Genomic DNA, 14,586 nt, shown 5'->3' on the forward strand with positions numbered 1-14,586 from the left:
AAGGAGGAAATCGTTCAAGAACAGCACAAACCATGGTCCCCTCCCCGATCAAGCTCCCACTTTGTTTTTCCCCCAAGAAGAACTGACTTGTAAAACACTACAGGTCTCAGCCCGAAAAACGCTAAAGATGCAAGAGTGAAGTTTAATAGGGTCTGCCCTGTGCTGGATCACCTCTCTTCCTTGAGAACGCTTACTGTCGGAAAGAGTGTCAGATCGTGTAAATAGAGGAGGTGTGAGCATCCTGGGACAGGTGGCACTTCAGTGCAAACTCCTCCACCAGGAGCTGCCAGGACTGAACTGTAGCAGAAAGCCCCCCTCCCCAGGGGTGGGTGTGGGGCACAGGCCTAGAAGTGGCTCTGGGCAGGTTTGTCATAAGCCAGAAAAAAATGTGTACCACACATACATTGTGCTGGGGCTCATCCATCAGGCATTGTCTAGAGCCTTGTATTAGTCAAGGTTCTCTGGAGAAACAGAGAAACAGAACCAATAGGAGGGATACGTGTGTATACGTGTGTGTGTGTGTGTGTGTGTGTGTGTGTGTATGCTCATGCATATGTGTATGCGTATATGTATATGTATATGTACATGTATATCATGTTTGAGAAGGGCTTGGTGACCAGAGCCACCTGTCTGCTAAATATATTCTTCTCCAACCCAATTGGTAACAGCAGCACTATCTAACCATGGTCAATTACCCCATCTCCTTTCCTTCCTTGCTGGTCTTTTGTCACAAAGAGCCCAACATGCCCAGACAGCAGCTTAGAGTTCAATGGGACTTGTTCCGTCTCCTGGAGGAAGAATTCCTTCTTTGTGAACTGGACTTCCAGATCTGCAGAGACCAGAGTTATGGAAAAGGGGTACACACCTGCCCAAGTAGGTCACTGGGAGGAATGGGAGTGTGGTCACTTTGATTTCTACCCCTTGGTGTCAGATTCTACATACCACGGGCCCAGCACCTGACAATGATCACCGATTTAGGATGCATAGTGTGTTATGGAAAATGGAGCCCCATCATCACAAGGTATCATCTCCGAGCTGGTGCTGTCTCTGAAATCCACTTTATTATGTTCCTCATGCTAGTAACATCTGGATGATGTTGAATATCATAAGAAAAGTAGACTCCATGGTCATGTACTTACTGCCACCCCTCCTTTGCTACAAATTGAGTTTCTTGGTCCAATGCAATATTATGTAGACTCCTGTTTCGGTAGGTTAGACATTTTAGAAGCCCTCAGAGAGTGGTACTAGCTAAGGCTTTGAAGGCAAGAAGGACAAATCCAAATGTGGGGTATCTGCAGACCCCAGTCAAGATGAATTCTTGCCTGCTATAGACTGGAAGGGATCCCATGGTGTCAAGTTGCTACCAAGTGGTTGGTTTGTCTCCTGGGGATGGTGCCATTTTGGGGAGAGATTGGAGAGGAGCTGGGTTTGGTCTATGTTGCTGCGTAGACATTTGGCCATGGCAATATCTAGATCAGGCTTGGTGGATGGAAGCCCATGCATGTGCCCTGCTGCTACGGGTGTTCCGTTTATGAGCCCATTGTGCCAACACTGTGGTGGCCAATGAGATAAACAGGCTGATATTAACCTTCTCAGTCATTCAGTCTAACTGGGTGTCTAGTGCCTCTTCTGTGGTGGATAGCCTCCAGCAATCATTGAGGAAGAGATACTTCCACTCCCCGAAGTCCATCCACATAGGTCTTCCCCAGATCTCCTTATCTCTGATCTTAAATCTTTCTTCTTCCAGGCTCCTGAACACTAACCATGCCATTCACCATTGCCCATGTGTCTCTATGAATCTTCACTTCAGTTCACTTCTTTTTCCAGACCAAGTAGAGAAAGAGAAATTCCAGAAACTTGTACTAGGTCTCCCTCAGTACGATAGCTCAAGCCCCACAGACCAAAGAACCATGTGAGGTTTCTATCAACTACCAAGTATATACATTCCAATTATTTATTTGGGGACTGAGGAAATTACCAAGTATGGGTTCATGGACCAAGAAAATGCAGTAAGAATCAGAACTAGGACCCCTATTCTAACAAGTCTATGATAATTATCTCCGTTCCAGACTTCAGTGTCAGCCTGGTGCCTGTGTCTAACAGCCTTCAACTGCTTGAGTAGCCTTCTTCCCCCAGCATATGCTTATCTGAGCATAGCCAAGGACCTTTTGGGGGAGAAATGGGAGAATCATTACCATATATATATATATATATATATATATATATATACACTGTCATATCTGAACTGTCTTTCCACATGGGCCCCCAGCCTTTCCTTCTGCCAATGACTTCTGGATCTGAAAAATGACTCATGCCTGGAAGCTAGGTAATAGACTTTGACTTTTAATTGGGGTGGCTGTGCTCAGCCTCCTGATGATGTATCCTTGGTTTCTTTGATTGTATAGATTAAACAACATTCTTATTGACTATCTCTCTATCTTGCCCCTGGAGATGCCATGTTTTACTAACCATCTCCATGGTGCTCTAAGTGTGCAATCTCCCTGGCTGCATTCCAAGTTGTCACTCATTACAATAATTATAGCCTGGGCCAGTGAGATGTGGTTATCCAGCTTCTAGGAGATCTCTAGGGATGAGCATTTCACTACCTCCTGAGACAGCTTATATCATCATTACACATCCAATTTTGTGGAAATCCTTTCTTATGGAGCAGAAATATGCTTCCTGGAATTTCTGTCCATGTGACCACACTTTTAGCTGTTTGAAAGAGCTACCAGGCAAATCCTCCTTTTTTTTACATTTCCCCAACAATGACTAATTCCTCTTGCTTCTAGGCTAATCTAAGCAAAGCCAGGCCTTCACGTTACCAAGGGGATCAGAATGCTCATCTCAGATTATCTGGAGGGAAAAGACAACACCGGGCGTGGCAAAGTAAGAATAAGATTATAATGCAAGCAAGCAGATAACACACGTGGAGTGATTACTGGTGCCAAGCTCTGTGCCAAGCACGTCATTCATATTATCCCCACCACAACCAGCCATTTATGCAACAAATATTTATTAAGCACCTAACTCATTCTAGAAACTGGAGATACAACAGTGAAGAATACAAAACGCCCTGCCCTTAGAGAGCGTACAGTCTAGAGGTGGGAAACAAGCAATAAATAAGACAATTAAGTGCTGTGTATAGCATGTTAGGCGTGAAATGGTAAGGAGAATAATAAAATGAGGAAAGGAGACAGGAAATGCCAGCGAGTTTGCAAGTGTAGATGTCATATTCAAGGAAAGTCTTGCTAAAAAAGGAAGTTGGGTGAAGCCCTGAAGGAGGTACAAGAGGGATCTCTGTGGATGACTGGGGAAGACTGTTCCAAAGAGAAGGGACAATACGGGCAAAGACCCTGAGGTAGGTATTATTATCTCCATTATACAGTTGGCTAAATGACTTGCCCAGCGGAACACTGCTTGAAAATGGAGCCAGGATTCAAACTCAAGTCTACTTGACTTTGGAGCTAGTATATCACACACCTGCCCAGCAATGGAGTGTGAGCAACCTTAATCCAGAAACGCGCCATATCGCAGATGGCGACAGACGCCTCCAAGAGGGAAGCAAGGTGCTCAGATGAACACACGCAGACGATGACTGAGCTGAGACCAGAGCGCTGTCCTTGCCAGTCTACCGTCCCCGCCTCCAGAACCCAGGCGTCTATCCTCTGGCCAGAAATCTTTCCCAAAGCAATTAATGGACTTGGCAACCTTTATCGATGTATTTTACTGACAGGCATCTTAAAGAGTCTTGTCTTGACCCAACAGATGATGTCTCTGTGCTCTGATTTCTCTCCATGGCGGTGGTTTAGTAACGGCATAGACTGTGGCATCGGACACATCTAAACTTGAAAACGAGCTCCACACTTTGCTCACTCTGGGACCTTGAGCAAGTTATTAAACACCTCTGACTCCCAGCATCATCATCCCTAGGACAAGGACAGGAAAGCCTCTCAGGGATGAGGTGGGGACCGGACGCACGAATACAGGTGCAGCACCCTGCAGAGTGACCGGCGTGTAGGAGATGCTCTAAATGTGTTCATGGTCTTCTCCCCGGGTGGTTCATTGTATTTTCACATGCACAGCTCTTGCTTTGTTAGTGTGTTATGGGTTTATTGAGGGTTGAGACGTTGTCTTCTATATCTAGGTACTCACCACCTTTTATATTACGTGGCGGTGCATAGTAAACGCCTACAAGTGATTGTTTGACTCCTGGGTTAGTGGGGAAGAGACAGAGTAGTGATTATCGCTTTGGGACTCTGTTGATGGGACAGCCATCTACTTGCAACAACGTCTGCCAGCCCTCTGCTCACCAGACTTGTTCTGGCTGATATGCCTGGCCCGCGGGTGTCCTCTTACTCCTTCAAAAGTCAATAGGTGTCATTCTGGAAGACAGACCACTTTTCACTTTCACGTAGAGGGAGACATTTCTTCGGTCAAGAGAAGAGTAACTGTCACCAGCAGGACATCCAAACGATCAGTAGGTTCTTGCAATTTCCTGGTAAGAAGGCAAAATTCCAGTTTAACTCACAACTTCAACACCCGCTCTCCACAACTCTTTCATCAGCACTGCTATCAAAGAGTCAAATTGACCGATTTCAGTTTTCATTTCTTTTGCCCACCCTCTGGCAAGATCGCGATGAGCAGCTAACCAGCTGAAAATAGGAGGAGAAGGGAAAGGCCCAGACCTAGACGATGTAGGAAATGGCTCATCGGCCATCAAAAATGGAAGTTACTTTTTCATTCATGTAACGTGGGGCAAAAACTCGCCGTGATAAATATTGGGGAGAGTTCAGCGGAGTCACTGTTTATAATTTCTTCTTAAGGAAAACAAGTGACTCATGTGTGTGGCACTTTCTCTTACATTAGCTTGTGTAATCCTCATGACAACCCTGTGAGATATTTATTATTATCTGTGTTCTGCAGATGAAGCCACTGATCCAAGTAATATTAAATAGCTTGCCTGAGATGATACAGCTGGTAAGTCGCAAGCTCAGAACTTGAATCCACAGGCTCTTAATTAGAATCCAATGATTTTCCTCTGCACCTCGTTTTTATGTCTCCATCTAAAGACAATTGATACAGGACAGTCTCTTCTGACCCTATTATAGGCCAATGAAGGCTCAGAGGAAGCATTACAGAACTGGTTCCTCTTTTAATGAATCTGTGGATACATAGGACCCGGCTTTAATGCAAAAGTATTTTCAGAGAATAAAAATAGTTTCTAGGGCGCCTGGCTGGCTCCCTCGGTGGAGTGTGTGACTCTCGGTCTCAGGGTTGTGAGTGTGGCTCCCACGTTGGGTATAGAGATTGCTTGAAAATAAAATCTTTTTAAAAAATAGTTGTTTCAAAAGTTAATAATGTTTCTAAAGTTTAATTTGTACCTGTGTCTGAATAGCTGATAATATCCAACAGGCATGAAGCTTTATCCCCAATCACTACAGACGGGGAGAAAAAGCATCCGTGTTTGATTTTGTGGCTGGGGAATCAAGAGGAGAGGAAGAACATATCGCAAAGTTGGAGAAAGAGCCAGTATTCTAACTCCCGAACTCATATGTTGCCCAAGTTCTACCTGACAAGGTTTTTACAATAAATCCGTCTATCAACAAATTGCCGAAGCATTAATGACATCTATGGACACATAGAGAAGAATAACAGAAAATGAGTATTATTGTCTTAGGGTAATAGAATTATCCTATTTTCCCAATTTTACATTTTGTGCAATGATCTTATGTTATTTCATACAAGGAAGGCATAAAGCAATAAATCTCCTCACTTTACTGATTGCTAAGCGGGTGGCCATTTGCCTGGGGGCGGGCTACTTCTTTCCATCAAATTCCCAATATAACGACTGAAGAGACACTCTTGGGAGATAGATTTCATCTGGGTCAGAGGCACTGATAGCACCTTCTTAATGACATTGTGCATGGAATCAGCACCCCTCCCCTGAACAGCGGTGGCTTCAATTTCCTCTTAGTGCACCTTATAATAAGCACGGAGGGAGAACTTGATTTTGGGGGCTAATGTCCCGTAGAACAGCTTTTCTAGCAAGGTGTTGTTTTGTTTTGTTTTGTTTTGTTTTTACCTTTTCTCTTCATCGTAAGGGTTTGGACGATATTTTTTTAAGTCAATTATCTCAGTTAAATATACTCAATTCACTAATTGGTGTCATTTCCCATGTAGTTCACTAGTGTTTATAATTCCCCACTCCGCTTCAGGGAAAGGAGACAGTTAAACTTACCCGTCTGCAAATGAAGAAACTGAGGCTTAGAGAATGTACTTCTAAATCTAAGGTAAGTATGTACCCGAGAGCATGGCATATATGTTATTTTTCCAATTATAATTACAGGCTGGCCTATAAAATAAATACAGCTGCTCCTCTCCTCGGTATCACTCGCTTTCTCATTTATAAAGTTCATTAGTTCAGCAGAAAGTACTCAAGTCCTTGGTATTGAGGGCTTCAGAATAAACTTGATCTATGGAATTTTCACATTTTATGATGAAAGGTAGGCACTGTTCATGGATGAACTTATGCGTGGAAAACTGTAATAATAGGTTTATATTGGGGCTCCTGGGTGGCTCATTGGTTAAGCGTCCGACTTCGGCTCAGGTCATGATCTTGCGGTCCATGAGTTCGAGCCCCGCGTCAGTCTCTGTGCTGACAGCTTGGAGCCTGGGGCCTGCTTCAGATTCTGTGTCTCCCTCGTTCTCTGCCCCTCCCCTACTCATGCTCTGTCTCTCTCTCTCTCTCTCAAAAATAAATAAACATTTAAAAAATTTAAAAAGTTAGATTTATATTTCACCCATTTTCTCACAGGAGAATGTTATCCCATGATTTGAAAATCTGAAACAGAATCTGTCAAATCAAAGGAAAAGGGAGTCATCCCTTCCTCTTCCCGTCTGGGGAAATCCCATGGCTTGGAGAAGGCTGATGTCCTCCCCCAGATTTCTGCTAATTCAAGGTAGCAGTGAGGTGTGGCAACGAGGAGAGCTGTTCACTGTTGTCTCTGCCTCTCAGCCTCTTACAGCCTCCTTGAAATTTGCATCTGTCTTACACCACTTCAAGCCCAATGAAAAATTTAACCCTTAATTCAGAATTAGCAGCCACCATCACGATGAAAAATATCTATTCCCAGTATTTGAAATTATAATATCTTTTGCAAGAGAATTCCAGGCAGCCAAGTTTGGGAGGAATCACATCACCCAGCACCCAGGACTCAGCTCTCTGCTCGTTTCTAGGCTCCCTTTTTGTCTCCCTACTTCCTTCTACTTTCCCTCCTTCCTTTCTGTTATCCTGAGAACTCCAAGTTCACCTCCAGGTATGATGAAGGGCTGCATAGGGCTTCCTCCTAAATCTTCATGCCTACCTTATAATGTTGGCATATCAAAATTGACACTTCTTTTTCTCCAAAGAGATCGTTCTCTCTATAGTGGCTTTTATGAGGGTTATAAACATTTCCCCCAAGGTTGCCCAGACCAAGACGCAAGCCCCTGAACGGGGGACACAGAGACAAGTAGAAAGGCCTGGGCAAGGCACAGCCAGGTAAAGATCCCCGGTGGGAATGTGCTGTGGCAAACAATTCCTCCAAAAGTTAAAGACTGAATTACAATAGGACCCAGGAGTCCCATTCCTAGGTTTATACCCAAGAGACATGAAAATGTGTACCCGTAGAGAACCTTACTTGCACATGAATGTTTATAGCAACATTATCATAAAACCCCAAAGCTGGAAACAAACTCAGATTCCCATCAGCGGACGCATGGATAAACACAGTGTGGTATAGCCATGTGGTGGAATATTATTCGGCCGTGAAAAGAAACAAATCACTGATGCGTGGGACCACATAGATGAACCTTCAAAGCATTTTGCTGAAGGAAGCCAAACACAAAAGCACACCTATTGGATGATACGTTATTATACTATATCTGCAAGAGGCAAATCCACAGAGACCGAAAGTAGTTCAGGGGTTGCCGGGTGATGGGGACCGGAGGTACGGGGAGTGATTGGTGAGTGAGTAGGGGTGTCTCTGTGGGATGATGACAATGTTTTGAAACTCCGGACAGCTGTGTGCTATACGACATCGTGAGTCCTCTAAATTATACCAAACTGCACACTTTAAAACGCTTAACTGTATCATATGTGAATTTCAATTAATTTTTTTAGTATGCCCCCCCCAAAAGGAAAAAGAACAAGAAGAAGAAAGGGAGTCATGAAAGGGAGGAAAAGCGATGATGGGAGCTTCCCAGGCTCTCCCGGGTTGGGGGGGGCCTCTCAGGGGGACCCCAGAGTCGCCTTCACTTTCTGACAAGGTGCACGGTGAGCCCTGTCGTCAGGCTTTGGCAGCCTGGGCTCTAGACCTGGATCTGCCTGTTATCATCCGTGTGATTTTGAGAAAATCACTCAGTCTCTCTGGTCCTCGGCTTCAGCTGTCCGAAAAGAGGTTTTGGACTACTCAATCTTTATATCATGTGGATTGCCTGAAACGGACTCTGGTTATTCGAAGCAGAAAATGAATGGATCAGAAAGATATCCACTGGCTCGGAGAACCTTAGGAAGCCTAGTCGGTCCTGGCAAAAGAGAGAAGCCGGGCAGCATGGTGGGCGAGGCTGGTGGGGGTGGGGGTGGAGGCTTGCAGGGGAAGGGCTGTAGTCCCGGGGGGCAGGTCTCCTTGAAGTACTATTGCCAGAGCAAATGAGCTCATGGCACTTTTACCTTGCATCTCTCTACTCAAGACCCAGAATCCTGGGGTAGAGGCTCATGGTGTAGGGGAGATCCGTGTGTGCAAACCTCACCTCGGATAGCAGCTAATTTAATTACAGCTTCAACAAGACTGCCCTTGGGGAGAGGCTGTTAGCAAGGGGCAGACACTGGGAAGTAAACAGTGTAGTCTTTTAGGACTTTTCTTCTTCCTTCCTTCCTTCCTCCCTTCCTAACTTCCTTCCTTCCTTTCTTCCTTCCTTCCTCCCCTCCTTCCTCCCTTCCTTTCTCCTTCTTTCCTTCCTTCCTCCCTTCCTTTCTCCTTCTTTTCTTCCTTCTTTCCTTCCTTCCTCCCTTCCTTCCTTCCTTCCTTCCTTTCTCCCTTCCTTTCTCCTTCTTCCTTCCTCCCTTCCTTTCTTCCTTCCTTCCATCCTTCCTCTCTTCCTTCCTTTCTCCTTCTTTCCTCCCTTCCTCCCTTCCTTCCTTCTTTCCCTCCTCTTCCCTCCCTCCTTTCTCCTTTCCTCCTTCCTTCCTTCCTTCCTTCCTTCCTTTCTCCCTTCCCTCCCTCCCTCCCTTCTTTCTTTCTTTCTTCCTTTCTTTCCTTCTTTCTCTTTCTCTCATCTTGAGGGCTCTTACAAATATCAACTGGCTTTTATACAATGGAGAGATTAGATTTTAACAAACAAAGGTGAGCCGTTCTCTCCCAGAAAAATCCTCCCTTCTCTCCAGACTCCCAAGAAGATGGGCTCACGGGGTGGGGAGAAGGAAAGGATTGTCCTGGCTGCAGCTGGGTACTGACAGTGCCCACAAGAACCAGAGCCAGAGAGGGCTGGGAGTTCTGAGCTCGGAGCAGATGGCCAGGAGAACAGACTACCAAAGACCCCTAGGTACCGCAGCTCATCTGAGGGGTTTCATTTCAGAGTGTTCCCATTAACACATTTTCTTGGCTTCGTGTTATGGCTGCTGGGATGAGTGGCTTTTTTCCTTTTCCAAACTGTCCTTATCAGTAATGCAACAATAGCTAATTTAATTAGCTGACCTGAAAGGCAGCCAGTTTGAGCTAATTTGGTTTTGCTAGCTGCTCCCTGGTACATACAGAGCTGATAAGCATACTTCCCTCCAGACAAACAGTGGGGGTTGGGAGGGGCAGGGGAGAGCGACGGCGACTCCTCCTAAGTGTGTCCTACACCTATGGGATTTCTCACTTGACCAAAGGCAAGTTATTCTTGAGTCAGTATTCCCCAGGGGCCTGTCAAATCTGTCAGCTGAAAGAGATAAAATGGACAACCAGGAAATTGCAAAGGCAAGGTGCCCAGGATGAGAGGGATGGGGGAAAACGTTCCCCTTAGCAGAAAGAACTCTTGGCCAAAAGATCTGGATCGCAGCCACTGACTGCCCTTCCCCAAGTCACTCCCCCTCTGTGTCTCAGCTACTGATGCTTAATAATCATCACCACTGCCCCACTTCCTTCGCCCGCATGTCGTAGAACGCCAATATGATGTAGATGACAGTTTTTTGACGCATATCAAGGGCTACACCAATGAGACGTTTTTGATCATTAGCGCACTACCCTTGAGCATATTCTCTGCTTCTCAAGGGCAGGAGCTAAATACCATTCTTCTTTGTGCCCCTAGCACTTAACGTGGGGTCTACCGTAGAAGGAGCTCGACATGCGTCTGTCGACCCAATGATAGAGAAACAGGGGCGTGAGGAGATGAGAAGCGGTGGTTTGAGGTACGAGGAGGTCAGCACACAACTAGCCAACGTCATAAAAATAAGCCTTTTCAGTTCAGGATCTTAACCTTCTCCATCCTGAGCAAAAAGAAGAAGTTTCAGAAGGACACCGCCGTTTATGCCAGATCCATACGTGAGGCCACAAAGTAGCCGTTCTATTCCATCCACACGTCCGCCGATCACCTGCCACCCCAAGTTCTCCCAGCGCTTCTGCCCCAGCGAGTAGGTAAAGGACCACACCTAGGGTGGGCTTTTGTGTTTACTTGGGAGTGCTCTTCCCCTGTCAGCGCTGCCATTCAATGGGATACAGATCAGAGCTGGCATCGATTCACGGAGAATAGACAGCGAACGCTTAAAAAAGTTGTGAAAAAGTTGTCAGTAGGAAAGATCTATCTGATATATTGCCCATTCCCATTGTCTTAACATGCCTTCCGATATTGGTATTTGCTCAAACTTATTTTCACCATCACGACCACTGCGTTGACCACCTGCTTGCCCTCCTCATACTCTCCCGGGGAAACCTCATCCGCTCCTACGGCTTCGAAGGCATCCTAAATGTTCATGACTCACAAGTATTTCTCTTTGACCTTGACCTCACACCGGAGCTCAGGATCTAGAACCGCAACTACCTGTTGGAAGGGCCCACCTGGATCTCCCGTGGCACCTCAAACCTGAGAGGCCCAGAATTGCCCTCATCACCTATTTTATAAAATCTGCGTATCTTAATTCTGTCGTCGTGAGTGGCTCACAGTTCCCAAAGCCAGAACCGTGATCTTTCCTTTATGCCTCCTTCTGGGTACACACTCAGTCCATTGATTCTGCCTTCGAAATACCCCTTGGAACCAGGCCTTTCTTACGCAACTTATGTATTCTTTATCTTCCATCCTCTATCACGAATTCCAGACAAGAATATCTCAAAAGCAGACATTCTGTGCCTATCGGACAAATAAGAAACGCTTATTCATCGGAACTGAATTAAAATTTCCCTCCTGGGGCGCCTGGGTGGCGCAGTCGGTTAAGCGTCCGACTTCAGCCAGGTCACGATCTCGCGGTCCGTGAGTTCGAGCCCCGCGTCAGGCTCTGGGCTGATGGCTCGGAGCCTGGAGCCTGTTTCCGATTCTGTGTCTCCCTCTCTCTCTCTGCCCCTCCCCCGTTCATGCTCTGTCTCTCTCTGTCCCAAAAATAAATGAAAAACGTTGAAAAAAAAAATTAAAAAAAAAAAAAAATTTCCCTCCTTCTATTAAACCAAATTCCAGGTCTTTAGTGAGTATCCATTACTGTACTTAATGTAACTGAGTTCCTCTATTCTACTATACCAGGTGTCCCAGTGGGCTTGACATTGACAGTCCACCCCCAAGAAGGGGTGAGTACATCCTTCTCAGCTGGGACCATGCAACCACCCTGCATGCTCAGTGATGGGTTCACCCTCTGGTCTGGCTTTAAACCCGAAGCTCAAACACAGAACACTCAAGAAGCTTTTCCAGTGTGTCTCGCATAGACAGAATTGGCTCTGGCTGCCATAGTTTCTTCTTTGTGGATTCCTTGTCTTTGACTCACTTACAATGAAACTATGATCAGATGTGAATCACCCTTCATAATTTCAAATTACCGGTATATGCCTGAAATACACTTGAAGTATTGGATGTCCCTTAATAATAATTAGTGTCCTATCATTTTGTTCTTTCATTAGCCGTTTTCCTAATTTTTACTTAGTTACTGATATGGTCTTCATATCTAGCTATTTTTTCCCCCAAATGTGAACCTTTCGTGTTAGTGAACGATGTCACTGCATACTGAAAGGTAGCCAAACCGTAATGGAAGATAACACAAGGTCTTGAGCCAGATGGCCTCAGTTTAAACTCTGATTCTCGCATCTATTATCTGTGAGAAAAGAAAATGAACGCATCTTGGGTACCTTGGGGGCTCAGTCGGTTGAGCCACCGACTCTTGATTTCGGCTCAGGTCACGGTCTCAGGGTCGTGGGAGCGAGCCCCACGTGGGGCTCCCACACTGAGCGTGGAGCTTGCTTGGGATTTTCTCTCTACCTTCCTCTGTCAAAATAAATAAATGAACATGAAACAAGAAAAGAAAATGAGCACGTCTCTTAGTTGTCTCTCGGTCTCAGTTTCCTCACCTCTATGTGGGGTATAACAATGTACCCACACACTTCACAGGTTTCTTGTGAAGATTAAAAGAGCTAATTTATAAGCCACTCTTGGTGTTCTACTTGGCACACTTTTTGCCAGCTATTATTACAATACTTGATACTGAAAACATGAGAGACATCAAAGGGAGTTGGATGAAAATACTGTTTTTCTTATTACAATTTTCTATTTGAATCGCCAAATCAAGTGCTTACCCTGTACATACAGATCCTGTGCTATCCACTTTACCAATATTATCCCATCCAACCCTCACGCTGACTCCACGATGTCGTATTTGTCACACCCATTGCCCAGATGAGCAACCTGAGCCTTGGGGAGGTTAAGAAATGTGCCGCTTGGCACGTAGCTAGTAAGCGACAGTGTGGGAATTTGAACCTGAACTGAATCCAAAGCTAAAATTAAATAAAATACATACTAATTATTCAAAGTCTTCGTGCCTCTGTAAATAAAACAAAGAAAAAGAAAACACTTGGATGAATCTCAAAATAATTACGCTGAGTGAAAGAAACCAGACCAAGAAAAAAAAAAAAAAAACAAGAGAGCATCTCCTGCGTGATTCCATTTATATAAAACTCTAGGAGATGCAAACTAACAATAGGGACAGAGAACAGATCAGTGTTGCCTGGGGAGGGTATCAGGTGGGGGGAGGGGTAGGAGGGATGGGTCACAAAGGAGGAAACTTTTGGAGGAGACGGATATGTTCATTGTGTTGCTTGTGGTGATGGGGTCACGGATGCTTTTGTGTGTCAAAACCGCCCAAACTGTATACTTCAAATATGTCCCTTATGTTCAGTAAAGCTATTTCTTTGAAAAAGCAAACACTGGAGGGGCGGTTGGTGGGGCTCGGTTGGGCATCCGACTTCAGCTCGGGTCACGATCTCATGGTTCACGAGTTCCAGCCCCGAGTCGGGCTCTGTGCTGACGGCTCGGAGCCTGGAGCCTGCTTCGGATTCTCTGTCTTCCTCTCCCTCTGCCCCTCCCCCACTCGTGCTCTCTTTCTGTCTCTTAAAAACTGAATAAACGTTAAAAAAATTTTTAAAAAAGCAAACACTTGAGCTACTTTTATGCCCTCAAAATCTGACTCACTCAACACAAGGTGATTAATCATCATTAAGAACACAGCCCCGTGATGGGCAAAAAAGAAACAAACCCCCAAGCGTCAGGACCTCTGAGTTCATGGTGGTCTAACAAGATTATCATCACTTCACTGACCCACCTGGTGCTCACCCCCTCCGCCTTGAACTAGTGGTCTGACTTTTGGTAAGAGTTACTTAACGAAATCTTCGTGTTCTTACTTAGAGTGAGGACATTCGAGGCGAGGAATCCTGAGTCACAGGCCTCCCTGCCCCATGAGGATGCAACGAGATGGTGGGCCTAGACCGCTCAGCGGAGTATTTGGTTCCTGGGAACCCTTTATCAAGGCCTGCTAGGTGTTGGGAAGGTGCACGAAAGGTCCAGATGAGGCTCCCTGGGGTTTGCAGCTTCCGGGCTTCAGGTCCACAGCCGGGGAGGGGGTCGGGGGGAGAGGAGCCATTATCCCAAAGTGACTCAGTCATTACACAGATGTGTGCCCTGAGAGGCCCCGGGCACTGGGGGGCTGTGATCAATCAATGTGTCAGGCTCTCTCTGATTCCCTGGGGGGCTCTCCCCATCTTCCAGCTCCCACACTGCCCAGAATGCAGAAAGGAAGACAGCAGCTACCCCACCCGGCTCGGACTTTTGCTTTTTCTGCAGAAAACACTGATGCAGGCTGCTTCCTTCCACTCCTCGCTCACCTTCCTGCGCTGGCCTGGCGGATAAATGAGGTAATAAGCTTAGCGCACGGAGCACAGACAGTGTCTGGGTCACAGGAGGCACTCAATAAACGTTAATTCCCTGCCCTCGTCCCTGTTGGAGAGGAGCCCTGACTTCCCAGAAATGCAAATCCACATGCACTCACCCCGGTCTGCTTTCCCTGGTTCTGCAGAAAGGGGCCTTTTTACACCCCCT

The 14,586-nt window shown here is 45.9% G+C and overlaps 1 protein-coding gene across 2 annotated transcripts in view; it reads right to left on the reverse strand.

Annotated features, from left to right (window-relative positions):
• Positions 1–3,016: 3,016 nt before the first annotated feature.
• The window catches only part of PBX1 (PBX homeobox 1), a 329,073-nt gene continuing 317,503 nt past the window's right edge, over positions 3,017–14,586 (reverse strand). Inside the window, exon 9 of one of the 2 annotated variants that reach the window (XM_078440837.2) lies at positions 3,017–4,498. In XM_078440837.2, coding sequence (XP_078296963.1) covers positions 4,478–4,498 — 21 coding nt within the window. In that variant the 3' untranslated portion in view covers positions 3,017–4,477. The remainder of the gene's footprint in view (positions 4,499–14,586) is intronic. The other variant, XM_078440839.2, reaches the window with a different exon arrangement.

This window comes from Panthera onca, chromosome F1 (genome assembly GCF_046562875.1).
Source record: "Panthera onca isolate mPanOnc1 chromosome F1, mPanOnc1 haplotype 2, whole genome shotgun sequence".
In the NCBI taxonomy this organism is placed as follows: domain Eukaryota; kingdom Metazoa; phylum Chordata; class Mammalia; order Carnivora; family Felidae; genus Panthera; species Panthera onca.